The sequence below is a fragment of the Dipodomys spectabilis genome, unplaced genomic scaffold (genome assembly GCF_019054845.1).
Source record: "Dipodomys spectabilis isolate Male_0828 unplaced genomic scaffold, ASM1905484v1 ptg000096l, whole genome shotgun sequence".
In the NCBI taxonomy this organism is placed as follows: Eukaryota; Metazoa; Chordata; class Mammalia; order Rodentia; family Heteromyidae; genus Dipodomys; species Dipodomys spectabilis.
In genome coordinates, this window is record NW_024870773.1 from 2,003,465 (window position 1) to 2,018,139 (window position 14,675).

The following is a 14,675-nucleotide window of genomic DNA, read 5'->3' on the forward strand; positions in this document are numbered from 1 at the left end:
TTACTAAAGAGGTGAATGCCGACACCGGGCACCTGTGGCTCACACCTGTCATCCTAGCTGCTCAGGAGGCTGAGAGCTGAGGATCGTGGTTCAAAGCCAGCCCAGGCAGGAAAGTCCATGAGATTCTTATCTCCAGTTAACCACCAGAAAACCAGAAGTGGCACTGTGGCTCAAGTGGTAGAGCGCTTGCCTTGAGCTGAAGAGCTGAAGGACAGCACCCAGGCCCAGAGTTCAAGCCTCATGACTGACAAAAAAAGAAGGAGAAGGAGAAGGACAAGGAGGAGGAGGAGGAGGAGGGAGAAGAAAAGTACTTAAGTGGTGAACGCATTCTCCTTTAAGAGGCTTTGTGAGTGGTGCCCCTGCCCTCTGTGGATGACACCAGAAGGGGCTGCACTGGCGTTAGTGCCTTGAGCTTGGAATCGAGCTTCCAGAACTAGGAAAGAATACATTTCTGCTCTTTATAAATTACCCAGTCTGCTACAGGTACAGCAATACAAAATAGTCTCAGACAGTGAAGAAATAGGGCTGAAACAGAAACATAAAACCAGTTACCAGGAATAGACATGGAGATGTCTGCTGTTGGAATTCATTCTTTTTATAAAGTCCTGGTCTATTTCATAAATGTCTTCAAGGCCTTAAAATATGACACACTAGTGGAGACTCAGCAGAGCAGAGCCGGAAGGAACTAGAAGAAGCTGCGGAACTGAGGATGGAGTAGTCATCGACCCCAGCTGCAGGCTTTGCTGCAGTGCTGATGTAGAGAGGCAGGCCCCACAGATGCTGCATGGAGACCCCATGGCTCTTCGGGCGTGGGTGGTTAGCGAGACCTGGATGGAGTCTCGGCAGTGTCTGTCCAGTGCAGCCACGGAAGGGTTGAGTCCCAGGCAGTGAGCCAGTCAGCACGGGGTGGCGTGTGTGTCGTGGAAAGCGTCGTGGTGGGTGTGGGTGGCGGGTCAGACAGGACAGCAGCTGTTTAGAGCAAGTTTTAGTGGCAGCACCCACCAGTCTGGAGGAAGTGCCCACAGTAATGAGATACAAGTCTGGTTTCATGGTGTGTTCCTTAGCCAAAGAATATAACAAGTCTTACATGGCATATTTATTATGAACAAATTTTACCTAGTAAAGTACATAGATTAATTTCCCAAGTTATTATTTATATGCTAGATAAAGAAACAAGTTGGTAGCAGTGGGAAAGAATTAATAGCTACAGGTATTCAGAAACAGGACCAAGGATTATAATTTCAAAGCCAATCCAGGCAAAGCTGGCAAAACCTTCATTTCACATACAAACATAATAAAAGTGGAAGTTGGGGTGTGTTGCAAAAGATAGAGTATTTGGAGCTGGGAAGGTGGCTCAGTGGTAGAGCGCTTGCCTTGCATGCCTGAGGCCCTGGGTTCGATTCCCCAGCACCACATAAGCAAAAAAAAAAAAAAAAGCCGGAAGTGGCGCTGTGGCTCAAGTGGTAGAGCGCTAGCCTTGAGCTGAAGAGCTGAGGGACAGCGCCCAGGCCGAGTTCAGGCCCCACGACCGGACCCAAAAAAAAAAAAAAAAAAAAGATAGAGTATTTGGCTAGCAAGTGCCCTGGGCTCAGTTCCTAGTGAAAAAAAGAAAAGAAGTTGGGCATACCGGTACTCCTGCTCATGATACTGGCTTCTCAGGATGCTGAGAACTGAGGACCACAGTTCAAAACCAGCCCAGGCAGGAAAGACTGTGAGACTTATCTCCAACCAACCCCCAATAAAACAGAAGTAAAGTTGTGGCTCAGAGTGGTAGAATGATAGCCTTAAGCACAAAAGCTCAGGGGACAGTGCCTAGACCTGAGTTTAAGCCCCATGTTCTAAAGAAAAAAAAAAAGAGAAAGGAGGAGGAAGGGAAGAGAAAGAGAATTCTCTCAATGGAACTATGAGATTAAAGGCTCGAATATCAGCCAGGTGCAGGTGCAGGTGGCTCACACCTGTCATCCTAGCTACTCAAGAGGCTGAGATCTGAGGATCACAGTTCAAAGCCAGCCCAGGCAGAAAAGTCTGTTAATCTCCAATTAACCACCAGAAAACCAGAAGTCTCACTGTGGCTCAAGTGGGAGATCACTTGCCTTGAGCTGAAGAGCTCAGGGACAGTGCCCAGGCCCAGAGTTCAAGCCCCACGACCAACCAAAAATAAATAAAAGACTCAAATGTCAAAATGCATGGGCTCTTAAACCAATGAATTTTTCCAAGATACAATGTGAAAGATACAAATTTGTAAACTATGAAAAAAGTATAAAGTTTTAGAAGGAAACAAAAAATTTAAAGTGGAGGAATTAGTCAACAAAATAATAGAGAAGTTGATAGAGCTGACCTGGGTCTGAGGACCGGAGAGGAGATAGCATGGAGCTGTCTCTTGTTTTGTGTAATTTTCATGACTAAAGGAACAACCAGGGTGAAGTCAGCACCACGGGCTGAGCTATAGTTGGTTCATACAAGTAATATGGATTTTTTTCCCCCTCAAAAGCAGTTTAATACCAAAACAAAGGATGGGTTCACTGTGAACACAAAAGTTCCCAGCCTCAAAGATCAAGGGAAGGACTACGATGGGTTCACGATCACCATCACAGGAGACAAGTATGTGGGCTACATGAGGGTAAGGGGCAGCTGCTGGGGCTCAGGCGGTGTACTGCCTTTACTTCATCCTGAGATGGGGGTGTCGGGATTCCGTGTGCAGTGGCTGTGGTGCCTAGAGGTCCCGACCTCTTCTGTGCTTTGTCTGAGCCTGCTGCCTTCTGGGTAAACAGAGGCCCCAGAGGCTGTTGGCTGTCGTAGGGTGACAGCACCTCTGAGGCATTACAAGAGTGGAAAATGTGAGAAACACAAATGACCAAGTTGAAGTAGACATCGTTTTCTTTAAAAAACAAGTCCCAGGACACACATTGCTTTTAACCTGCTCTCCCCTACCTTAACATTTTCTTAGAGCATTTTTAGCATTACCTAGTATTCTATTGTATAGTTGTAGAATTTCTACTGCTGATTTGTCATTAACTGTTTAATGCATTTCCTATTGTTTTGCTCAAAGATAATACAGTGTGCATTGCTACTCACTACTGTTTCACTTACTCTGAAATCCCTGGGATTCCCTATCCTTGGGGTCTCCATCACACCCATAGCCTGTGGGACTGGAGGGGGGTGGTGACAGCTGCCATGCCTGTGCGCGCCGGCGCCTCTTCTCCAGCCCCACGTCCTGCACTCCTGCTTTCCCTGCAGCGGCATCTTCCAGTTCCATGTCAAGACTTAAACATGCCATTTGGCAGATGTTGTGGACTGTCCTTGTCTTCAAGGCTCCCATCTCTGCCCACTCGACCTGGCAAAGTCCTTCCCCAATAAATGGTTTCCTGAAAGGAATTCAAAGACGCGATACTTCATGTTCAGTTCACTCTCCCGCTTCTCACGCATTCAGGGCTGATATCCTCAGGTCAGATGCCGGGGCAGAAATGAGTGTTTCCTTGCACTGGAGCTTCTTCTGGATGCCTGCCCACTTTCCTCCTTGCTCTGGGCCTCGGGCCTGCTGACTGCCCATGTCCCCCTCCCACTGCCGGGACATTCCCAGCCCAGGTCCCCTGCCCCTCTGTTCACAACACACTGGCTCCCAGCCACTCCCATGGCCTCACACAACATTTCCTACTTTGGGCTGGGAAGGTGGCTCAGTGGTAGAGTGCTTGCCTTGCATGCGTGAGGCCCTGGGTTCAATTCCTCAGCACCACATAAACAGAAAAAGCCAGAAGTGGCGCTATGGCTCAAGTGGTAGAGCGCTGGCCTTGAGCTGAAGAGCTGAGGGATAGCGCCCAGGCCCAGAGTTCAGGCCCCTCGACCAACCAAAACAAAAAAACAAACATTTCCTACTTTGCCTAGATCTCTTTCCTGCTGGGACCTGGACCACATATCCCTGGTCTCACTGCCCCCTCCGGTGTCTGCCCTTGCTGCCCCATCCCATGTGTGAACCACCTCTGCCCCTTCCTCATGTCTGTACCATGCTGAGCCATTATGCACCCAAGCCTGCTGTCATAATTTGCTTCAACAAAAGCAACAATGATGCTTTTCTGTATAGGCTCTAGGAACCAAGTGTGTTTTGCTAATGGCATTGAATATAAATGCTGATCAGATCAAGTTAGTGACCTTCCTAGAGCGTCAGGGGCCATGGTAGCTCTCACATGCAGCTCCTGCTGCTGACCTCCCTCATAGGCCCCGACTCCCTACTTTGAGTCAGCAGAGAAATGACTGAGAAAGCAGTGAGTAAGCATGGGGCCTTACCTTGCCCTTTGGTTTCTCAGCTCAGTGTGGCTGCCCCCTGTACTGACTTAAGCTCTTCAAGTGCACACCAGTGGTCAGACCTGCTGTGAACACATGCACGCTCCCTGCTGAGACGGCAGCCGAAGCACATGTGTGGTGGATGCATTCCCAAGAGCCATTAAGTGTGTTAGGAGATGTCTGCATACCGATAGACTCTCCCTCCTGCCCCTTCCCTTCCATGTTGTTTCTCTAGACTGGCTAGTACATGCCTTTGATACTCCTGCTTTTGTTTTCAGAGTTGGCAATATCCTGTTCTCTGTAGAAACTCAAACCACAGAAGAAAGGACACAGTTGTATCATGCTGAAATAGATGCACTTTATAAAGATCTGACAGCCAAAGGAAAAGTATTGATTCTCTCATCAGAATTTGGGGTAGGTTTCATTTGTTCCCCAACACTTTCTACAAATGTCTCATGAGTGTTTTAAATCTCCCATCCCTTAGTTGGGCACTGGTGGCTCACACATGTAATGCTAGCTACTCAGGAGGCTGAGATCTGAGGATCATGGTTCAAAGCCAGCCTGGACAGGAAAGTCCATCTCCAATTAATCACCAGAAAATCAAGTGGTAGAGTGCTGTCCTTGAGCCGAAGAGCTCAGTGACAGTACTTAGGCCCAGAGTTCAAGCTCTATGACCAACGACCCCCCAAAAAAAAACCCTTGATGAGATGTCTTATGGTTGAAGTCAGATTGAATTGTCTTGTAAATCACTCTTCTAGTATTGTTTTTCCAAAGCAAAAATACAAATTTATGAGGTTTTTTTTTTTTCCCAAATTAAAAACCAGATTTTTTTCTTAAGAGTTTCTTAAGTCCAGGCTTTGATAAGATGTAAATGAGGAAGTTGGTCCACAGTGAAGATTGCCTGTGACTCTCCTTATTTTTTTCTCTCATTTTCTTCCCTCAGTCCTGGTTGCTGCTTCTAATCTAAGTTGGGGGCTGTCTGTACCCTTTTGTTAGAAAAAGAGCTGTGTCACAGAAGCGAGCAAGCGTGGGAAGAGGCATGCCTCTTCTGCTGAGTGACGCTGTGTCTGTCACCCAGTGGGATGCTGGCTTCTGGCCTAGGCTGTAAGTTCACAAACCTTGTCCTTTTTCTCTAGGAGGCTGATGCTGTCTGCAACTTGATCTTATCGCTAGTTTACTACTTTTATAATTTAACACCTCTCTCTCGAGGATCTAGGTAAGTGATGTCCTGTTGTGAAGATTGCTAAGATTTACCATGTATTTTTTGGGGGGCTACGCTTCTTGTTATGAATATCTGTACAATAGTACACTAAGAGCCAGTGGCTCATTCTGTGATCCTGGCACTGGGAGGGAGAGGCAGAGGATGGTGAGCTCCTGCCTGTAATCACAGCATTCACCTGTAATCCCACTTGAGAGGGAGAGGCAGAAGATGCTGAGCTCCAGGCCAGCCTGGGCTCTATGGTGAGACCCTGTCTACATCCCTCTCTCCCTCTACCCCCTAAATTTAGTGAAATAAGACCCTGCTAAAAATGATGTGGAGCCTTGTGCTCTAAAACCCACACTAAGAATGGTACCCTTGCCTGATACCATCAGGAGAGGTAGTGGTCTGATATGGGTGTGGAGGGGCATGGGGCACTGAGCCCTATGTGTCCTTCCCCTCCCCCCCCCCCCCCCCCCCCCGTCCCCCTTAACCTGAATGGTGGCGCTGTGCATCTTCACTGTGGATAAATCCTTCTGCAGTGGGTCATGCTGGGGTCAGCTGCTCTGCAGTCTGGCTGCATCTGCGCCTGTGCTTGGGTGGGGCACCCCGCAGACCAGTGTTCATGCATCTCTGAACTTGGTGTTGTGGCTGAAATGACACGTGAACATAACTCTCTTAAATACAGCATCAGTTTTTTTGCAGTGTTTAAGAAACATTGAAACATAGGAAATAACAAATGGCGGCCTAGGACCTGTGAGGACCACTGTCAGCCACCTGTGGGCACCATCAGCCCCAGGCTGGGTCCCGGGCCAACAACAGGACAACAACAACAACTAGTAATACTTCTTTTTTCTCAGAAAGATAATGTTGGAGACATTTACTCCACCACCACCCCCCCCCCCCCTTTTTCTTGTTTTACCAGTCCTGGGGCTTGAACTCAGGGACTGCACACTGTCTCTGAGCTTCCTTAAGTTAGTAATTTTTTAATGGTAAAGTAGAAACTATTTAAAAACAAGCTGGACGCCAGTGGCTCACGCCTGTAATCCTAGCTACTCAGGAGGCTTAGATCTGAGGATCATGGTTCAAAGCCAGCCCGGGCAGGAAAGCCCGTGAGACTCCTATCTCCAATAAACCACTATAAAACCAGAAGTGGTGCTGTAGCTCAAGTGCTTGCCTTGAGCTGAAGGGCTGAGGGACAGCACCCAGGCCCAGAGTTCAAGTCCCATGGCCGACAAAAAAAAAAAAAAATTTAAAAACAAAACAAAAGTCTTAGACGTAGCTAAACATTTAATGTTAATCCAAAGAGGCCTTCCGTGGAGTTTTGTCTCACAATGATGTCTGGGTGGTGATGAATATGGTCTGAGGGCCAGGGCCGACAGCATATGTTCTATTTGCAGTGTCATCGCCTACTCCGTCATTGTGGGCGCACTGATGGCCAGTGGCAAGGAAGTGGCGGGCAGGATCCCCAAGGGGAAGGTATGTGCTCCCAACAAAGGGCACCTGGCCGGGGTTGTGGGAGACACCAGCAGGAGCAGGAGGGGTCCTGGTGGGGCCACAGGAGGGGCACCATGGGGATGTGTGGCCCGTTCCAGCGGTGGCCTCCTCTCTGTCCTAATCTTATGGCTGACTGCGTGCTCTTTCAGCTTGTTGACTTCGAAGCTATGACAGCACCTGGCTCAGAGGCCTTCAGCAAAATTGCCAAAAGCTGGATGAACTTGAAAAGGTGCGTGCCAGTGGAGGTGGCGATGGGGGTCACTGGGACGGAGGCGCCTCTGACCCTATGCGAGGGCACTTAGCCGCCGGTGTTCACTGAGGCAGGCCACGCTGCTCATTCAGGGCAGACGTAGCTCTGCTTCCAGATAGGGCCGGCCAAGGGTGAGGCATGGGTGGAAGCAAGCTTTTGCACTGCCCTTCTCAGCTCTGGGCTCAGGTCCTGTGCCGGCAAAGCGAATCCGGATGACCCTGAGCCGCAGCTCCACTCAAAGGTGGTGCTTTAATGTAGCCCAGGCAGAGACAATGCATCACTGTAGACACCGCGGCATTACATGGAGCCACTGCCATACTGCAGGCCCTCCATTTCCCAGCTCCTGATCCCAGACCCTGAGCTGCAGCTCCACTCACCAGTGGCGCTTTATCGTGGCCTAGGCAGAGATGATGTGTGCATAGTAGACCCCCCGCAGCATTGCATGGGGTCACTGCCATCCTGCAGGCCTTCCGTTTCCCAGCGCCCAGTCCCAGACCCTGAGCTGCAGCTCCGTTCACCTGTGGCAGTTTATTGCGGCCTAGGCAGAGATGATGCGTGCATGGTAGACACTGAGGCATTGCATGGGGTCACTGCCATCCTGCAGGCCCTCGTTTCCCAGCTCCCGATCCCAGAGCAGGGAAGATGGCATGAGACTGAACTCAATGGAGCAAATGCAGCCGGGGCAGCATGACCTTGTGCCTGTGTCTAAAGCACCCTCGGTTTTGCCCTTTGTGACCTTCATCCATAGGAGCCACTCTTCTGATTCCATATTGGGTCCCGTGTCTAGAGTGGAGGAGTTTGTGTCTGATAACCGCTCTCACCCAGTTTACTCCCATGAATTTTTCTTTGGGGTTTCTAGTTTGCATATTCTAGTAGTGCGATCTCAAGGTCAAAATTTGTACTTGGATTTACAGTACTTTTTTCAATTGAGCACTGCCATTCCCGGTACATGTGGACATGCATCTTCCAGCTCAGGGCTTGTGGTCTGAGGGAAGGGCTCTGTCCATGCAGTGCAGGGGAGAGAGGTGAGTGTAGAGAAACGAGGCAGGTGGGAAGGCAGCACTGTGATGCATATGCCACCGCAGACACTCACAGGTCCTTTTGTGTTCTTTCCCAAGCCACAGAGGAGGCTCTGAGCAGCTCAGGCCCCAGGCCACTGCTGGGTGCTGGGCACCATGCCTGCTGCTTTTCCCATGTTGCCCTGTGGGAGGCAGGCGTGGTGTGTGGCACGGGAATGAATGTAACATGGGCTGTGCCCCGACTTGGTGAATACTGGTAATGTCCAGACCTTCTCCTTTTCTTTCAGTATCTCACCGTCTTACAAGACTCTTCCCTCCGTGTCAGAGACGTTTCCCACGTTGAGGTCCATCATCGAGGTGCTAAACACAGACTCTGCCCCACGCTGCATCAAGAAACTCTAGTCATGCCGTGGATTTGTACATGAAGGCTCGGGCCTTGTGCTCATTAAGTTATTTTTTAAGACATGGAATTATTAAGAAATTAGGTCCTTTATTACTTTTGATACCAATTTTTGATAGGAATTGAATACTTGAAATCACTTTCCTTACTTCTCCAAACCATAACAGAAATCATGAAAGTGGGTTTTGGGGGCAAGCTGCTTGAGCAAGAAGGGAAGTGTGTGCGCACTTCCTGTGGCATCCAAGAGGCCACGGCGCTGTCCTGACAGTAAAATGTTTACTTCAGAAACCAAAAATTAGTGACTGAGCTGAGCAAAGCCAAGGAACAAGCCAGGAGTGTCTGCCTCCCTGGCTGGCGTTACACGCGCCTTCTGTGGGCGCGGTTTCACCTTGCAATGCCCGCACATGAGCTCTTGGTCTCCAGAACCGCAGATGTCCACAGGTGTTGGTGTGCCTCAGCTCACAGCCAGAACCACGGATTCTGCACACACAGTATTTGCCGTTGTCCTGACACTGAATTACCGAATCATGTGTTTCTCTTCTTTGTTGGAAAAATAAATGTAAACCAAAGTGATTTCTGTAAATCACTGATTTGGGCACTGGGTTATCTATGTTTTTATTTTGTGAGCAAGTTTTGCATTCAGGTATAAGAACATTTAAAAAGTTGCTCATTCCTTTTTTTTAGGCAGGGTGAATGGCAGTTCATTAAACTGTTGCCAATTCCAAATCTCCTTCAGGCTTGGTTCCATATTTTTGTTAAGCAAACGGCTCACTATGTGCTGCTGTCTGGTTTTCATTAGGCTAATGAGCCACTGGCAAGCTCCAGCCCTGCACTGGGCTGTGCGCGTGCCCTTCGGACTGATGCTGACCTGGGAACCGAGGCAGCTCGAGCCCTTGCCCCCAGCGCCCTGAGTGCCTCTCTGCAGACGTCTTCTCCCGAGTCCAAGGCTGCGCTCAGAAAGCACTAGCATCTTCATTTCCAGTCTCCAGGCAGGACTGGGGACTCTGGGCCTTGAGGTTCAGCAAGCGGTGGCCATGTGGTGCTGGGACCCCTGACCAGCTCTGCCGGAGCCCAGGCCTGCCCGGCCCTGCCAGCAATGCTATTTCATACACTGCCACGTGACAGCTGTGTGGGTCCCTGCATTCTCCATCCCGGGTGACCACACCGGCCCAGCCTCTGCACGTTGGAGGAGCTCGGGGGACAGCCGAAGCTGAGGATGAGATGGTGAAACTGGTGGCCTGCTTGTGTTGGGGACTGAATTCAGAGCCTTGATGGGCCAGGCACACGACAGCATTGAGCCACATCCTCAACCCAAGCCAGAGGCTCCCTGTCCGCTCTGGCCAAGGTACCTAGTCCTTGAGCAGGAGGTCCGCTCCATCCCCAGGCTGGGCTCTGTGTCTGGCCTACAGGAATGTGCACGGGATGTCTGAGGGGTGAGTGCAAGCAAGCTGAGCACTGGACAGATTAAACAAAGCAGAAGCCAGTGGTTAAAGTTACCTGTAAGCATCTAACAGTCTGAAGCACGTCTCCATGAGCCTGCTTAAAGGAAAAACTTAAGTGCTGCTGAGCCATGCCTCGGTTTCTCTGGTTTGGTGGTCGAGCTGTCTTGCTAGAGCTGCTTCAGGCTATTTTCTCTCCCTCTGTACATGACCTCTCTCTTGCACTCATTCACTTTGGGTCTATTAAAAATATTTTGAAGCCAGGCACCGGTGTCTCATGCCTGTAATCCTAGCTACTCAGGAGGCTAAGATCTGAGGATCACGGTTCAAAACCAGCCCAGGCAGGAAACTCTGTGAGAGCTGGGCACCAGTGGCTTATGTCTATAATCCTAATTACTCAGGAGGCTGAATATTGAGTTTTAGAACCAATCCAAGCTGAAAAATCTCCTGTTAACCAGCAAAAGCCAGATGTGGAGGTGCAGCTCCAGTGGTATAGTACCAGCAAAAAGGCTGAGGGGGAGGGAGAGGCCCGGGGTTAAAACGAAATAGGAAATATCTGAAACAGAAGTATGGTTGTGGTGTCTTGAGCCTGTGGGTCCAGGTGTAGAGCTGTGGACTGGGGACAGGTCCGCCTGCATGGTCCTCACCGGCACAGCCTGGCTGGGTGCAGGACACAGCCAGCTGGATGACGATGAGCTCGTGGGTAAATTTGCTGTTTTCCACGTACTCACTGCTTCTCACTTAACACTGGCACAGAGAGGGCAGAGCACCTGGGGAAAGAAGAAAAGGAGAAAGGAAACAAATAGAGCTGTGACTCAAACCTGGGCAGTCTAACTGAAGAGCCTGAGTATTTTATAAACTTCAAGCTGCCTCTAGAGACTGAGGCAAAACACCAGAAGTCCCTTCCCAGGTGTGGCCTGTGGTCAGGCCTAGGACTAGAGCTCAGCTGAGGCCTCCTGCCAGACCCCGCCCTCCCTGCGACTGCAGGGTCTCAGCACACTCCTGTCCAGTCAGGGTTGGAGCACGGTGCAGACTTGCTAACTTGGCAATGAAGGGATCCCTGTCTGCAAAATCCATGCTTCCTGCCAGGGGCTGCTTCTTGAGAGACCCCTGCCATGAGTGCTGAGAGGGTCAGGGGAAGGTGGCCTCACGGTTCACCTTTTTACTTGGTGTTGTTGAGTGTGCACCGTGTAAATGGCTAGAAATCTCCGAAACCCAGAGTGGGCAAAGGAGAATAGCATTCCATGAAGTTTGAGCTGAAGATGTAGCCTGGGAGGACACCAGTGGTCCATGTGATGGGCGGGGCTGCCCACCCACAGGCCCCGACTCCCCTTCCCTGAAGGAGCACTTGGGGAAATCACATTCGACACTGAGCTCTAAGATGGGCCATGGTGACCATCTCCTACCTCCTGGTGTGTGGCTATGGACTATGATCCACAGCAGCTCTGCTACCATAGGAGGGGAAACAACTCCGGACCCACCCCAACTCCACACTCTCCTGCCAGCTGTGACATATGTGATCCCATTTCCACACCAGTTCTGTGACACCTCTACACACATGATCCTGTGTCCACACATCAGGTCTATGACACCTCTACACATGATCCCATGTCCACACACCAGCTCTGTGACACCTCTACACACATTATCCTGTGTCCACATACACCAGCTCTGTAATACCTCTACATGTGATCCTTTCTCCACACACCAGCTCTGACACCTCTACACATGTCCACATGCCAGCTCTGTGACACCTCCACCCAGTGATCCTGTGTCTACACATAATAGCTCTGAACACCTCTACACAGGTGACCCCATATCCACATGCTAGCTTTGTGATACATGCGCATGATCTCACATCTACATACACCAGCTCTGACAACTATAACACATGATCCCATGTCCACACGCCAGCTGTGACACTACCACACTTACTGTGTCTGCCCTCACGTGGTGGGGTAAGAGGGTTTGAAACCACTGGTCCTACTCTGCCCATGTGTCTTCATCAGTTTCTTAGAGGAATTCAGGGAAGGGGCACAGACATGCAGACTAGTACACCTCATTATATACTTAGCTTTTGGCTGATTTTGTTTCTCCCTGGAGCATAAAAAATGTATATATATACATATGTTATATATACATATGTTTGTGTACATACACACACACACACACACACATTTCTAATGGAGCCAACTCCTCTGTCAGGAGCCATTTCAATCCCCTGTTTGTTAAATCTGAGGTAATGTTTTAGTTTGCTCTCAGCAACTGGAGAGTAGACTTTGCATTTGGCCCATGTTTCTAAATGATCTCAGACTTACAGTAGTTTGAGAGCTTCTCCAGCAATAAATCACGCGTGATTCAAAAATGGGATTGTGTTTTCTGAAAATACTTAGTTTCGCAAAGCCAATTGGAGGAGGTCCAGTTTCTGTTGCCAGAGACCCTTCCCATGGGAGCTTCAAAGCAAAATGTCAGGAATTGGTCTTCATAAAAACCATTGTTCTTGTTGGCGCTGGGGTTTCAACTCAGGATCTCAAGTGCTCTTTTCTTTTTCTTTTTTGTCAGTCATGGGACTTGAATTCTGGGCCTGAGCACTGTCCTTCAGCTCTTCAGCTCAAGGCTAGCACTCTACCACTTGAGCTACAGCACCACTTCTGGTTTTCTGGTGGTTTATTGGAGTTTCACAGACTTGGGCTGGGAAAGTGGCTCAGTGGTAGAGTGCTTGCCTTGCATGTATGAGGCCCTGGGTTTGATTCCTCAGCACCACATAAGCAAAAAGAAAAAAGCCAGAGGTGGTGCTGTGGTTCAAGTGGTAGAGCGCTAGCCTTGAGCTGAACAGCTGAGGGACAGCGCCCATGCCCAGAGTTCAGGCCCCACGACTGGACCTCCCCCCCCCCCCCCCCACAAAAAAAAAAAGTTTCACAGACTTTTCTGCCTGGGCTAGCTTTGAACCTTGATCCTCAGATCTCAGCCTCCTGAGTAGCTAAGATTACAGGCCTGAGCCACCAGCAGTCGGCTTCAAGTGCTCTTACTGCTTTAGTTATTCCTCGGGTAGAGTCTGGCCTCACACCTTGGCCCTCCTATTTTTTATACCCAGCTGGGATTCCCAGTGTGAATCACCATGTCTCATGGATTGAGATGGAGTTCTGGCTAATTTTCTGCCCAGACCAGCCTCCTGAATGATTCCTCCTGAGAAGCCAGGATTACAGCAAATTGTGAGGATTTAAGGCAGAGTAGGGCCATAGAGCATCAACTTAAATAGGGAGTACTAATACTAAAAAGTCAATTCTCCAAGCTTTGGTTCCATGAGTAAGGCCAACCTGTCCTGTGGTGGCTGCTACATTCCCTTACATCCCTTTAGTAGGCTGATAACATTCAGGAGGATCTGTTATTGTGGAGTTGGCCAAAAAATGCACTCTCTGGATTCTGAGTGGGTGGGAAGAGGATAGGATGGCTTCACATTTAACAGCCTCATGTCTGTGTCTGACTCTTATGAGACAGCTGTCAGTGCTAGCTGACCAGCCAAGACATGTTACAACGTTGTTAAAGCCAGCCATTGGGTGTTGAGTGGAGTGGCCTTCTATCATCTCTTTTGTGGTCTGAAGTGTCCGTGGCATTACTGTCCACTGAAGCTGGTGCCACGTGAGCACAGGGTCGACTTCTCTGCTGTAATTCTATTTGCCGCTGCACTGTGGAGGTTTATGGCCTTCCTGGTTCTCTGCCCTGGGCTGCATTACAGCTAGTGCAGGCCCACACCTGGTGTTTGTCAGGCTCCCAGCAGGTCGGCAGGTTTCTGGTGTACTGGGCTTTGAACTCAGGTTGTGGTGCTTGTTGGGCCATCACTCAGTCCCTTGAGGCCTCCCCCACCTTTGCTTTAGCGTGTTTCAGGGAAGGCCTCCCACTTGCCCCTGGTGACTCACAACTTTGCCTCTGGGTCTGCTGGCTGCAAAGGGGGCCCCTGACCCCTGACTCTTCCCTGAAGGCCCTCCAGACCAGGCTGCCCTCTGTCTGCCCAATGGCTGGAGCCACAGGTGTGGGTCACCATGCCCGGCTGCAGCTGTTCTTCGTGCCGGCCCGGCCCTGCTTGCTGCCCACTGTGGGTTACAGAGCTGGGAGGGGGAAGGGGGAAGAAGGCAGAGGGAAGAGGGGGACGGAAGAGGGGGACAGAAGAAGGAAGAACAAAAGAGGGGGGCAGGGGAAGAGGGGGGCAGGGGAGAGGAAGAAGAGGGGGAAGGGGAAGAGGGAGGGAAAATGGGGAAAAGGAGAGGAAGGGGAAGTGGGGGGAGGGGAAGCAGGAGAAGGGGAAGAGGGGGGAGGGGAAGAGGGAGGAGGGGAAGCGGGGGAGAGGGGGAGGGGAAGTGGGAAGCTTGAGAAGGGGAAGCAGAGGGAGGAGAGGGGAAGCAGGGGGGAAGAGAAGGGGAAGCAGGGGGGAAGAGAAGGGGAAGTAGGGAGGAAGAGAAGGGGAAGCGGGCCACGTGGAGAAGTTTCCTTTGTCCGTGGCAGCGGTGGAGAACCGGCCTCGGCAGCAGCTCTTCCGGGCCAGCACAGTTGGGCCCGCCGCCCAGGAGCAGGCGACCCTGGAGGGGACGCGCCCGCT

General features: G+C 50.4%; 1 protein-coding gene across 9 annotated transcripts in view; it reads left to right on the forward strand.

The window, feature by feature from the left end:
• The window catches only part of Ttc13 (tetratricopeptide repeat domain 13), a 64,472-nt gene extending 55,100 nt beyond the window's left edge, over positions 1–9,372 (forward strand). For 6 of the 9 annotated variants that reach the window (XM_042685986.1, XM_042685989.1, XM_042685988.1 and 3 more), the window contains 6 exons: positions 2,492–2,601; positions 4,557–4,692; positions 5,415–5,494; positions 6,877–6,955; positions 7,123–7,202; positions 8,530–9,372. In XM_042685986.1, the coding sequence (XP_042541920.1) occupies positions 2,492–2,601; positions 4,557–4,692; positions 5,415–5,494; positions 6,877–6,955; positions 7,123–7,202; positions 8,530–8,644 (600 nt within the window). In that variant the 3' untranslated portion in view covers positions 8,645–9,372. The remainder of the gene's footprint in view (positions 1–2,491; positions 2,602–4,556; positions 4,693–5,414; positions 5,495–6,876; positions 6,956–7,122; positions 7,203–8,529) is intronic. The other 3 variants (XM_042685987.1, XM_042685990.1, XM_042685992.1) reach the window with 1 other exon arrangement.
• Positions 9,373–14,675: the final 5,303 nt, after the last annotated feature.